The sequence below is a fragment of the Etheostoma spectabile genome, chromosome 4, assembly GCF_008692095.1.
Source record: "Etheostoma spectabile isolate EspeVRDwgs_2016 chromosome 4, UIUC_Espe_1.0, whole genome shotgun sequence".
Lineage (NCBI taxonomy): Eukaryota > Metazoa > Chordata > Actinopteri > Perciformes > Percidae > Etheostoma > Etheostoma spectabile.
Genome location: NC_045736.1, coordinates 20,289,595 through 20,303,200, shown reverse-complemented (window position 1 = coordinate 20,303,200; position 13,606 = coordinate 20,289,595). Strand labels below are relative to the sequence as shown.

At 40.3% G+C, this 13,606-nt stretch overlaps 1 protein-coding gene across 3 annotated transcripts in view; it reads right to left on the bottom strand.

Moving 5' to 3' along the window:
- Nucleotides 1–327: 327 nt before the first annotated feature.
- LOC116687230 (retinoic acid receptor gamma-A) overlaps nucleotides 328–13,606 on the bottom strand; it is a 33,208-nt gene continuing 19,929 nt past the window's right edge. For 2 of the 3 annotated variants that reach the window (XM_032512422.1, XM_032512423.1), the window contains 7 exons: nucleotides 5,031–5,179; nucleotides 4,400–4,541; nucleotides 4,117–4,280; nucleotides 3,793–3,969; nucleotides 3,370–3,574; nucleotides 3,080–3,238; nucleotides 328–2,278 (listed from right to left, as the gene is read on the bottom strand). In XM_032512422.1, the coding sequence (XP_032368313.1) occupies nucleotides 1,959–2,278; nucleotides 3,080–3,238; nucleotides 3,370–3,574; nucleotides 3,793–3,969; nucleotides 4,117–4,280; nucleotides 4,400–4,541; nucleotides 5,031–5,179 (1,316 nt within the window). In that variant the 3' untranslated portion in view covers nucleotides 328–1,958. The remainder of the gene's footprint in view (nucleotides 2,279–3,079; nucleotides 3,239–3,369; nucleotides 3,575–3,792; nucleotides 3,970–4,116; nucleotides 4,281–4,399; nucleotides 4,542–5,030; nucleotides 5,180–13,606) is intronic. The other variant, XM_032512424.1, reaches the window with a different exon arrangement.

Here is a 13,606-nt window from a genome sequence, read left to right as displayed (position 1 = left end):
GTTATATACATGGTCACTGCTTCAAAGTTGCTGGTGTTACCACTATGGTCAAGTAGGATCTGTTTTCTGCTTCATTCAGGAAGTAAATGTCTCCATATACGATTTATCAAAAACATGCAGTTTTTTAGGATATTCATCTTTTTATCCCTCATGTCAACATACAATACGTTGCATCCATATTGCAATTGTTCATGCCATGAAGGACAACATGCTGATGGAGAATCTTTCCCTTACAACTATAAAGGAGCTCAGTAAGACTCACACCATCTTTTATTACACAGATAATGACAATTATTATACACCTTGCGTAAAAAAAGCTGTATAGTCTCAATGAAAAACTAAGTATAAGTATTTATTTTACAAAATCCATGTATTGCATCATTTGTTAGATACAAGCACACATGAACACACATTTTAAACTATTATCCTGTGCTTCAGTGGACACAGCACCCAATGTAAAGCTTTGGTTTTGTTGTTAATTATGTTGGTCAGTTGCAACCTCAGTTAATTGCTTGTGCGATTCTTGGTCAGCTTGCATCGGCATCAACGTCCTATTGTCCAACAGAAGTCTTTGGGTACGTTTTTTGTTGTTGCTACAAATCCTTTATAATGTGCGTTTTTAATAATTCTGCATACATGCTCACTGAACATTATTAGTAATGACGGAACATCACATGTCTACAACGTCTACACTCTGTGTATTGGTAAATTCTCTCAGTTACACACTCATGCACACACATACACACCTGAGGTTTTCTGTGAAGTAAACTGCTTTTCAGGGTTATGTCTGTTTGGATGATTCAATGCTCACTCTTACAAAATGAAACTATTATGGCTTATATATATTATCTGTGCACACTGTACCAAGGGCATGTACAGCATAGTCAACAACTTATTTTTTTATGTCCCTTTTACCTGGTGTAAGAACTTTTCTTTGTGGAAGATGGGCACGATATGTTGGAGCATTCACATCAGCGGTTTTCTTAAAATACTGTATTGACAGGTGAAATGTGGCTGTTATGGAATCAACCTGAGATTGTGTGATGACAGTAAATCCACCCTGCAGATTTGTAGTACATATACATATACATACATACATATACATATATATATATATACATATATATATACATTTTAATTGTAAGTGTGTTTTTTGTCAAGAGGTGGAGGAATGCTGTTGAATTTGTTTAGCATTATTTGTTAGAGTCTTATTTGTATCAAACATGCTTTACCCATCAGAGATTTTCATTCCACATGCTTGTCATATTGTGAGTCCTGCTCGTGACCTCCTCTCTCTTTGCTATTGCTCTCTTTTCTAACTTTCCTATTGCTTTGCACTGTGTCCAAATCGCAGAAAACATCAAATTAAAGACAAAATTAAAAAAACGTACATGTCCAGTCAAATGTGAACAGGACTGAGTGAAAAATATACAAAAAACAATACAGAGTCCCACAAACAGGCATAAAGACATAACAGACATGCTAAGAAAAACAATGCAATAAAAAAATAAGTCGCATATCTCTGAATAGTAAAAAAAAGACGTGCGGTAAATGGACATCACATTGAGTTCTATTGTTGCCATGTATTTTTACCATCAATTTTATACAAAGCATAGCCCTTATAGATTGCAGAGGAGTGCATTTTTTTCTGTCCACCACCTCTCGTTCCTTTTTTGGTAGACGAAACACTTTTGAAATATCTTATGACAGTCTCATTTTGGCACAGTGATTTTTCACGGAGCTCTTTTCACTGACATTTAGTGCTTTTGGTTCTCCCACTCATTGCTTCCTATACTGAATTTAACAAATGTTCCTTTCAGTCAACATGTACAGTATATTTAAATATGTGCTTTATGCAACATTATTGTTGTATAAGAGCCTAATTCTGTGAGGTTTCTGGGAGGAGATATTGTTTGGCGAAGGCTCAGTGATCTGAAGGCAGCATCGTTGTGTCTCTCTCACTGCGTTTTCCCAGTCACACCTTTCTTTTGCACGCCAGCTGCCGGCTCCCCATCACTGTCCGCCCCTCGCTCCTTCTCCTCATCCCAGTAGTCGTCCTCCTCTTCCTCCTCTTCCTCCTCCTCTTCCTCCTCAACGGTTGACTCATCCGTAGCCTTCTCCTCTTGTTTGATGGCTTGAATGGCAGGGGGAGCGGTTGCAGTGCTGTCCCCTGAGTCACTGCTGTCCTCAAAGGCCTCAGGGTTCTCCAGCATCTCCCTGATCAGTGGAGGCATGGGGCCTGGGATCTCCGTCTTCAGTGTGACGGCTCTTTCTGCACCTAACACAAACACATATTTATTCAGGACAGCATTTAAGCTAGTTTGAAAAGTGTCCATCTTTCTTTCCACAGAAAGGAAATGAACTCTGAGCCTGACCACAGTGAGGGAAAGGAACAAGAAGCCTCTCTGTATGTCTCAAACGTCAGTCATATAAACCACATTCTTAATCATAAAGTAGATAAACTTTTATCTTTATACAATAGATTGGCTCCTTTATGTATAATCAACAATAATCAGTCAATAAATAACATCTAGAGGTATTGTTGAAATATGTTTATGAAATAGGTGCAACCGGAGGAAGCCTCTCACAAAATATCCATGTTTTCACTTTTTAGTGCTCTTATACGTAGACGATTGTGTATTCTCTCTGACAATACTATTTTGCAAGAACGATTTTTAGGATACGTTTATGCGTTTTAATTTCTCACAAATCCACTCTTTTAAATAACACTACATTCTATTTTAGAATGGAGCTCTTCATCATTTTAACTCTGTTGACACTAGTGGCAAAACGATACCTACATACGTATGGATACTGGTACTAAAACAATGTTAAATGTTGTCTTGACACAAACAGACGTACCAGAACTTTGTCTAAAAATGCCACGTTTTGTTTTAATCTGACCGAGGGAAAACATAAACAAAAATACAAATCTGAGCAGATATTCACTGCCAATATAAAGTACTATACAGTTCTTGATCCTCAGTAATGTCGACACTTTTTGGTAGGTACAGGAAATGTGTTTGTTACCCAGCTCTACTTCTAATCTGTGATATTGGTATGTAGAACCTCAGCTGACCTTTGGTGCTGATTCCTCGGAGGTCTGTGACTTTCATCAGCATGCGGGGAAACATGTGAGGCTTGTTTGGGCGTCTGCGGCGGGTGTAGATCTTCAGAGCCTCTAGCAGCGGCTCCTGCAGCTTGTCTACCTTCTGGGGCTCCTCGAGGTCCATACGGTCTGAGAGAATGAGAAAAAGAGACCAATTTGAAGAGGTAAAGAAATGGTAGCGATTAAATTGTAAAACAATGAAACAAAGCAACATCTTTAAAGGCTGTAAGCTAATAATAGCATGCTAGTCACAACCTTACCTCCGCAGATGAGGCAGATGGCACTGAGTAGTCCCGTCTCTGTGTCATCCATCTCCAAAGGCAGCAGCTGACCAGCAAAGCTAAACACCAGGTCTGTGAGGGGGCCAAAGCCAGCGTTATGCATCTGGGTCCTGTTGAGAGTCAGGCCATCTGAAAAGGTCATTGTGTCTTGTTCCGGGGTGTAGCGAGTGCATATCCTCAGCATCTAAGAGTGGGAAGAAAATCCCAAGACAGAGACGAAAAAAACAAAATATTGTCAGTTTGTAAAATGATAAAGAAAGTCAGTCCAAATAACAATTCATGGCAGCTGTTCAGAATCATCGACAAGTTAGGCAGCGTGACAAATGAAAGCTTAACGAAGGTGGAAGGGGTGGAAGAAGAGTTGGTTAAAAAGGAGGAGTAATAGAAGCATGTTGTTGGTACCAGGATGTCCAGACATGCAGATTTGAGGAGGGTGATCTGGTCAGCGATGGTGAGCGTAGTGAAGCCTGGTAGCCGCTTGGCAAACTCCACAATCTTAATAATGCACTTAGTGGACAGCTCACTGAACTTATCCCACAGGCCCAAGTCCAGCTGTACTCTGTGGTCAGCGCTTGAATTCTGAGAGAGAGAAAGAAGGAGACTTGTTGTCTGTGTGGCTGTGCAGAATCCATAAAGTGTTTGTCTTTTTGGCCAAGCGGTGAGCTACGCTTGAGTGGAGTGTGAGTGTTTAGGGTTGGGTGTGATTTTGCAGTAAAGAAAACTCACTGTGGTGTATTTTCCTAGTTGGCACAGAGATGGAAAGGTTTCTTTGTGAGCTTTGCTGACTTTGTTGACCAGCTCCTCCAGTTCTCCACTCAACTCATAGTTATCTGGCAGCACCACCTCCTCCTTTACATCCTTCTTCTTTTTGTTCCTGTCATTACGCACCGCTACAGGAAAACACAGGCACAAGGTGAGACACATAAAAAGCACATACTCCCCATTAGCTTAATAGATAGTAAAGTATTATTTTTTTAACAATTGATTGAGGCCAATATTTTCTTTTCACCTTCTTTGGACATGCCAACCTCAAAGCACTTCTGCAGCCGACAGTACTGACATCGGTTGCGGGTCACTTTGTTGATCTGACAGTTCTTGTCTCGGTGGCAGGTGTACACCATGTTCTTTTGTATACTGCGCCGAAAGAAACCCTGAAACCGATAAAAGAAACTGTCTTGTACACTGCTTTATGACAGATAATATTCTCTAAATAAGATCTCAGATAATCTCAGGGATGGCAATGTCAGTCTCTCAGTTGGTTGACTCACTGCTTTGGTCCACACTGAAATATCTCAATAAATGTTAAATTGATTGCCATTCATTTATTTACAGATATTCTTTGTTCAATGCTTATTTTCTTTATTTTTAAACTCTAAATCACCACTATAACAACAGCTTTACTCAATGTACAGTAGATGCCATAACCATTTGCTGGTAAATACAGCACAGTGTTTAGCTCTGTTACATTAATAATGTGCAGTATTAGTACAGATACACTAGAGGGCAGCTGAACAAAAACAGTACTATGCAGTGCTGACATCTGTCAGGCTCTGATTGAACATCAGACTTTTCAGCAGAATATCAGCTGTTCACTTCATACATGTCCTGTAAAGTCTTCATGTGTCTCTGGCTTCATTCACCTTGCAGCCCTCACAGGAGCTTACTCCATAGTGATAACCAGATGACTTGTCCTGGCACACAAAGCATGGCTTGTAGATGCGAGGAGGAGGAGGAGGAGAAGGAGAGCTGGGCACCATCTCTTCTGAGCTGGTGCTCTGGGTCTCCACCGCTGCAGAAAGAGAAAAATAAACTCTTATTATATCAGAACATATTGTTTATACAAGTTCTTTGAAATTTGATAGAAGTTAATGCGCCAACTGATAAAGAGAAATAGTCAGCAAACAACCCCCAACCACATGCAAGCCACCCCTTGGAGCCAGAAGGCAAGCTCAAAGGCAGACATTTTAAGAGAAAAGGGAGGGGGGGGGGGACTGCTGATTGACAGGGACTTAAAAGAGACACAATTAGTTGATGGCCAGATGGCACTCCTGATAAAATGTTGATTGGCAGCTGAGATTTGATTGGCTTCTCCCTTTACTGGTGAGTCGGGGAGCAGCATACCTCTGTTGACTTTTTGACTGACAACTGATTTTTTGCATCTGCGTGTGTGTGTGTGTGTGTGTGTGTGTGTGTGTGTGTGTGTGTGTGTTTGTGTGCGCGCCACACATGCACAAGCTCACATTTTTATTTGAAAGGCTATCCAACCAGACCTGCCTATATATCTCCAGCCCCATGTGAACAAACAGAGGCGGGATGTTTATGAGACTCGGCTGTCTCCCTCTGTTCTTTCTCGCTGTCTCGCTAAAGAAAATGGCACACTGTATAACACCATTTGCTGGCCACAGGCAAAAGTCATTCAACTGCTGCTAATGAAAACGTCCAAAACAAACAATGTGAAGCAGATGCAGAGACAAGTATGTTGAGCTGATTAAGACTGTGTTACCCTACTCCTAACACATAAAAAGACTGAAACACGCCTGGTACACATTTGAAGGTGATGACTAAAGAACAACCAGATTCCTTCAAACATGCCTTTCAACTTTCACCTTCAGTCACCCCAACTTCACCTCCCTCTGCCCATTCCGACCCCCACTCCCTTGTTTCCTGGCCCTAAATTCCTCAGTGCAGGCTGGACAGGGTTTAATAGTTGCCCAGGCTCATAAGCGGCCCTATAAAGGTTGTGTCTGGGATGGGAAGGAGGCCCCCCGGCCAGGCTGACGGCCTCTTTATTGGGATCCAGTCACCTTGGGCAGCTATTCACATCAACAGCTCCATCCTTGGATCCCTTCCTAGTAAAAATAAAGAAAACCCCAAAGTCACAGCCCCTCCTGTTTCCTTCAATGGATAGCACAGGACTGAACCAAATGTGGCCCCCACCCCATCGCAGCAACCCTAACCTGAACCCACAGCCTGTCATTAACAAGAGTGGTAAGGTTTCAAAAAACAGAGAGGGCAAAGGCACAAAGGAATAATCAACTAAAAACAGAGAGGGGAAAATGAAAAGAGAAACTAAGGGGAAGGAAGGAGGTGAGCCCGAGGACAGAAACTTCCCAGTGGCCGAGAGGTTAAATAAAATCCTGACCATTTAACTTTGACCTTGACTGAAGAAGGCTATTGCTAACTGCATGACCAGCAGCTGGCTTTAAAGTTCAAAAATGTGTTCAAATATGACATTCAATTAATCATGACTGACTTAATCCTGTTTCTGAGCAGTACTAACAGCTGTTGTCTTGCAGCTTTAATCATATAAACTAAATGTTTCAAGAAAGTGAGAAATAAAACCTCATTTTTAACTGGATAATTATATATTTTAACTTGTCTAGTTATCTAGTTCAACTGGTTACACAGAGGTATGTAAGTGAGTAAGTCTTTAATAGAGGTGTGTATATTAATCACTGGGCCAACTGTTTCTCAAAAACACGCCAACTGGGATCACTACACATTATTGGCCATTTATTTTTTGATTACACGTGCATTGATTTGAACATTTCTGTTGTTTTAAAGTCCCACAGTGGGCTCAAACAATATTAATGTAATTTATCTTATCTAAAATATTCTTAACACATTGTAATTAAAAACATTGACGTGTTTCAGCAATGTGACATTAAATAGTTTCTTCCATTTCAATTCCATTTTTTCCGTTCAAACGAGAGGAAACAACTGACAGTTTGGCTGTGCAACCTGTGTTCAGCTGGCTGTATGTACTGTAATGTTGTTAAAACTAATCCCCTTTGTGATGCTTACGTCTTTATTTTGCTTTATACTATTTATACTTTATGCTACATGTATTTTCCCCAATTGTTATATTACACAATTACTGACATAAATGTGCACTTGTTTTAACGACTGCTATAGTTGGACTAAATAAACAATATGAAGACAGCACCTTGGGCTTCTGGCCCTTTTCCCTTTTTTCTGATTAGTCCAAATAGCCCAAATTAGTAAAGGTGGGAATCACCAGAAGTCTCACGATAAAATATAATCATGATGTTGTGACACAATATTATTGCATTTTTAAACATATTGCAATTGATTGCTTTTATTAATTTTTTTTCATCTTCAAATTTTTCCCAATTTTTAAATTAAGTCCACAAAAGGAAACTTTGTTAACATCTGTTTTGTTTAAAGATACATTTGTCTGCTTGTTCATCTCACTTCCATTTTATTGCTGCAGAATGGGATTGTCAAGCAGACAAACTGACCAACACATATATGATAAAAGATCATACTTGACGTCTTTGTATCGATACAGAATTGCCATGGACAATATCACAATAATATGCTGTATCGATTCCCCCCACGCCTACAAATTAGTATTAGTAGTATTTAGTTTGGGGAGCCCAGGTGTGGGAGGTGGAGCTGAATGAGTGGCATTGTAACTTGATCACTATTTTTTGTTTATATAGTAACACTGACAATGTAAGAGTGGCCCTGAGAGAACAAATGGAAAAATACTTCCCACTGAAACAGAGAAGCTGCATCTGGCGCCAGGAGAGAGGTAGTGACTGACACTGTCTGAGGGTGGTGAGAGCGGGTGAGGAGGGACGTGACTCCCAGAAACATGACGCATGGAGACAGGGTGAGAGACACTGGGCTGAAGGCGGTGAGAGCGAGGGAGAAGGGGGTGGGGGGGGAACTTACCTGCCGTGAAGAAAGAAGGAGAAAGCCAAAAACTGTCAAGCTGCTGTCATCACACCCTAAACTGAGCTCAGTCTCGGCCTTGGCTTCAAAAAAATACCTCTTTCTTCTTAACCTACAAGTAACCCCTTAGCACGTCACAACATCAATCAGCACACCTCTATTGGACGCAGAACAGACAAGATTACTCATATAAATTCGCCTCATCAGCTAGCTGGATAAATCTCCTTTGCAGATCTTCACATGCAACCCAAACTATAAATATAACCTGTCACTGGACGAATAGAGTGTTTTTCAGCGTACATGTAACATGTACTTAACTTGATCTACTCGTGTTTCTTGGTCTTCCCACTTTCCTCCTCTCCACTGTTTGTTGTCAGATCAACACATCCCTGTTTAGACAACTGAAGCCCCTCTGAAAGCAGACAACTCAGCTTTGATGCCTAAAAGTGTTAAAGTACAGGAATGACAATTTCAGGCCTGAGTTGTTTACTTGGATTAGGAAAATGCAAAAATGTTAATAGAATTAGGAAACATAAATAATTTTTAAGCATACTGTTTGCGCAGTTACTATACTAGAAATCAACATAGTTAACCATTTTATACTCCCAGAGATGGCATGTTACTTGTGCCATCAGCCATCAGAACTGATCTATCATTCTGTATTAATGAGTGCATGAGAATAAAAACACAGTGACTGACACCACGTCTCATCCAGCTGCAGTTGTTTAACTTCTGCAGTACACAAACACATGAACAGAGTGAACATGTGGTTCGTTTTACACTGATATTGAAGGTGTTTTTTCATTCCTCTTGGAGTGGCTGTGTGGTCGACACAGTGTGGCATATGGCTTGTAGGGCCTGCAGACTGGCTCAACCTGCCAACATCATACATCTCATTGAACTAGACATTGGCCTGGGGTCTCCAAAGAGCTTTGCACCGCAAAGGAGTGGAGGATAATGCTAAAGACTGTGGTATTATTACAAACCATATTTTACTTGTTTACTTTTTGAGCCAAACCAGAAATTTGAGAAATTCCTTTGTGACTTAGATCATTGTAAAAACACAGTGAAATTCAAAGATCAGCGAAAGTCCAATTTTGACTCATATTTCTTTTATCCTGAGTCCTCAAGACGAATTTGGATGGCAAATTCTGTTTTTACATAACCTCTCGGCTCACAAAATGTTCAACAGCATACTGTGGAATGTGTGTGCACATGTGACTATGTGCGTGTGGGGGCTGCTGCATGGGACCACAGGTCAGTTGGACTGTGTGTTTAAGGGTTTTAAGTGTGACTTTGAGTGCGACAACACTTACAGAAACAGTGGGAGGTCGATTTCAAACGGCAGACTCAATCCAAATTGTAAATTAAATTCTGATTACGTGACATGGCCTATACTTGCCATTATTAAATGTAGGTGTGAATTGTACTTTGTTATAATTCATGAGCAGATAAACAGTGGGGGAGAGGCACAACCTCAAATATGCTGAGCTAGTAATTACCACAACAGCAGGGAGGAGATTGGGGAGATCTGAGTGACAATCCCTTTCATCAGATGTTCTAAGTTCAATATCAGTGTTCCCTCCCATAACCCCCCATTCCCCCCTCCCACCCCACCCCCTTAGCTCAACCCTCACTAATAACCCTCTTCCCCCTCTGTCCTCGCCTGCCTTCCTGCCCTGGCAGAAGGAGGAGTCCTTCCTGTCATAAGCAGCGCCTTTTGAAGGAAAGGCTGTGAAAACCAGGCTAATGTCCAGGATATGGCTCCATAAAAGCCACAGCACCAACAACTTAAAAAGGAGGCAGAGACACACACACGCACATACACACACACACACACACACACACACCACACACACACACACACGCACACACACCACACACACACACACACACACACACACACACACACACACCACACACACACACACACACACAACACAAAAACGGTGCACAAAGACACACATTTGCACAAACTCACTTACAAAAACAGAAATCCTGGACAATCTCATGAAACTTGCAGACTCTTAAACAGTTTCAGAGGTAGACAAAAAAAAAAAAAGCTTCAGGAAGTCCCAATTCACACTCACTTGAGCTTGACATTGCGTAATTCAAGGTGAGGTTTAGGACAAAACCTGGAAAACAACATTGATGTAATATTTAGGTTTTCATGGTGACAGAGTTAAGCTTTGTTTTTTTGTGTGTTGGGTGGGGGGTGCGTTTACGGGACAGGTTGTTCAATCTAGGTTTGTCCCTCCCATTCATCATCATACATACAATACATCCTTTCTTTTTTATAACACCCAATAAACCCAGCTCTCTATTTTTGCCCTTATTTGATATTACAGAGTCTTCCACCTCCATACTGGGCACCCTGAATGCAACACTGGGAGCCAACATGGTTTCTCAAACACATCTTCTGCTACAAATCAGGCAATGGGGATTTCAAATTGTTTAAAAGCCTTTTGGTTGGACTAATAATTCAGAGTCATTAGGTCAAAGTGAAGACATAGCTGGAAGCTTTGACGCCACTATCAAAGACAAGTTGGAACACAACTCATTGATGACACCAGTAAGCAGCCTTGGTTTGTTCCTGTAGCATTTATAAGGGTACCGCAATTGCAAAATGATTGCTATTCTAAGCAGTGTTATGCTGTGCTATTATCATGAAAGGGTTTGGATCAGATCTACTCATCATCTAACCTTCAGTATTTGTTGTGTGTGCATTCCCAACAGATGAGTCTAAAGGCGTTCAGAGTCAAAGGTGAATGCCTTATGTTGTAACACACAAACTGTAACCTGATTATGGAGAATAACCAGATTAGAGTAATAATGTGATAATAATTGATTGCTATTGAGTGATTAAGTGTTTTTGCATGATTCCCAGTAACTAAATAATCTGACATGACTTGTTTGTTAATCTTGTTTTTGACCAGAGAGAGGGATGTGTGGCTGTTGATGGGAAAAGTCTTATGCCACAAAAGAAAGAAAGAAAGAAAGAAAGAGAAAGAAAGAAAGAAAGAAAAAGAAAGAAAGAAAGAAAAAAAGAAAAAAAATGAGACTATGTGTTTTTTTTCTGTGTTGATGGATTAATACAGCACTTACATGCAAATTATCTTACTTGCAGGGTAGGTTGTAACTTGAAACCTTTTTTTTTGTCCTGACCACCTAGCCACTCCACTGTTTGTGTATTGAAAATCTGCTTTGCTTTGGCCTTTGTTCACTCTGTGACTTCTCCGGCACACTCACAGTGTCAAAAACACCAAATTAAATCACACTAATGTATAAACACACATTTCAAATGTGTAATTTCAAATCCTGACAATTTGTCTAAATCGGTTAATCTAGTGTTTTGAAGTAAAATAACCTTGTTAGGGTTGTAATCCGTGTTACTGCCCTTTTCTGTTTTTCCAGATGTGTCACTGTTAGCCTATATTTAAAGTCTTTAATTTAAAGTCTATGTAAAAGCAATGTGTTTCATGCATTTTCAGAAACTGGTAAAAGAACAGGGTTTAATGTAAAAACTGAAAGTTACAGGTTTAGGATCCGTTGTTAATGTCTAGTCTTACAGCTACAAGAATCTTGACTTTCTATGAGAATATCACACACTGACTGGTTATTTCATGACCGAGACACACAGATTACCTCATTTTGTTACAGACTAGTGAAACTATTGTATGTCCAGCCAACATAATAACCTAAATCACTTCTAGTCCAAGAAATAAAACATGTAAACAATCCCTAAAACTATATTTTTTTATCTCATAAATCAGACAAATATCTTCGGTCTTTTTCTGCTACTGTAAAAGCATCCCCATTGTATCATAGTTAGCCGCTCTCCTCCTATGTGATGATATGATGGTCTAGAGGCATTGTTAAACAAGCTATGAAGAACCCATTTAAAGAGAATAGGGTTCCAGAGAAAAAGGAGATTATCACTGAAAGAAGTGGAGAGCGTTTCCCCTCAAGGCCTAAAACACCAAAATACAAAGAGTGACTGAGGGGAGTTTAATCCCAAATCCAACTTCATCCCTCTACTCTTCTTTCAGCCCTCATCTCTTTTAACTGCCCATGCCCCACTCTGCCTAATCTCTTAATTGACCCTTTGTAATTGTAATTGAATCATTAAAAGATCTTGGTTACAAAACACAAGGCGTGTAAACTGAGCCAAGTGTGAGCAAAGAATACACCCACATTATTGCTCGGAGGAACACGTGCACACATGAGCACACACACACACACGCACACGCAACGCACTACGCACACGCACACGCACACGCACACACACAAACAAACAAACAAACACAAACACACTAATACACACTATTGGAAGAGGAAGATCATGTGTGGAAAGGGGGAGCTTCAAAAGAGGAGAAAAACAAATATCACATACAAGAGAACCCCCCACCACTGCAAGAGGCTGAGACAGAGAGAACGGACCGACTTTGGCATGTCCCTGCTGCCTTTAATGCCTCCTGACGTTGAAACAAAGGAAGGCAGAGAGGTGCTCTGAACTGCCTCACATAAAAAAAAACACAGGAAAAGATGACCCCTTAACACACACAACACACACACACACACACACACACACACACACACACACACACACACACACAGGAGCGAGAACTCCAAAATGCTCTCAGGAATTTAGAGTCACAGTGTGTCAACAGTACACATTCACTGAAAGCAACACTTTAATTTACTGTCCAATGAGACTATGTATGTTGTACAATGTGGGCCGTCTTTACTAAAGAAAAGTCTAAATGTTGATATTAGCAAAAGTATCAGTTATGGGAAAGGGTCAGTGGAAATTATAGAAAGTACTAGTAGGTTTTATTTGCTTGGAATATACATGGGATAATGTCTGAGACTCAAGCGGTAAACCACAATATTTTCTATCATTACAGTTCAGTACAGTACAGTCAGTTCAGTGTGACTGAAAATATTTTAAAATGTGAAATCTTAAAATAAATCTGTCTGATTTAAAACATAAAAAATATTAGAAAAGCCTGTTGTTATTTTCCAGTGTCTGCCACGTCAGCTTTAAACATCTTGTTTTGTTCAACAAACAGTCTAAAACATATTATTTTTTTCAATGATTCATTCGTCAATGATATAAAACAGAGAAAAGTAGCAAATAATCACAGTTTTTGAATAAGGGACTGAATCCCTCTCCCCAAACCACTTTGGTCACTCAGTGAACATGCAGAAACCTAGACTAAAGAAACGAAACCGATTTTTATATAAAGAAAAAATGATTAATGAACATTTGTGGACATTTGTCTGTCAGGCTGGCATCTGGCGAAGCTCCTTAGCGAGTTGAAACAGGCCCTGCTGTGGTGTTTGTCATCCTGACTGCTCATCCGTCATCATTAGTGAGCACTGAGGACCTCACCGTGCTTGATGCCCTGGTATCTAAATAATTACTGAAGATAAATAGACTCAAGGTGTTCAGTGGGGACATCCCACAGGGGAGAAGATATTGTGAACATAAAAATTGTTTCGCTCAGCTCGG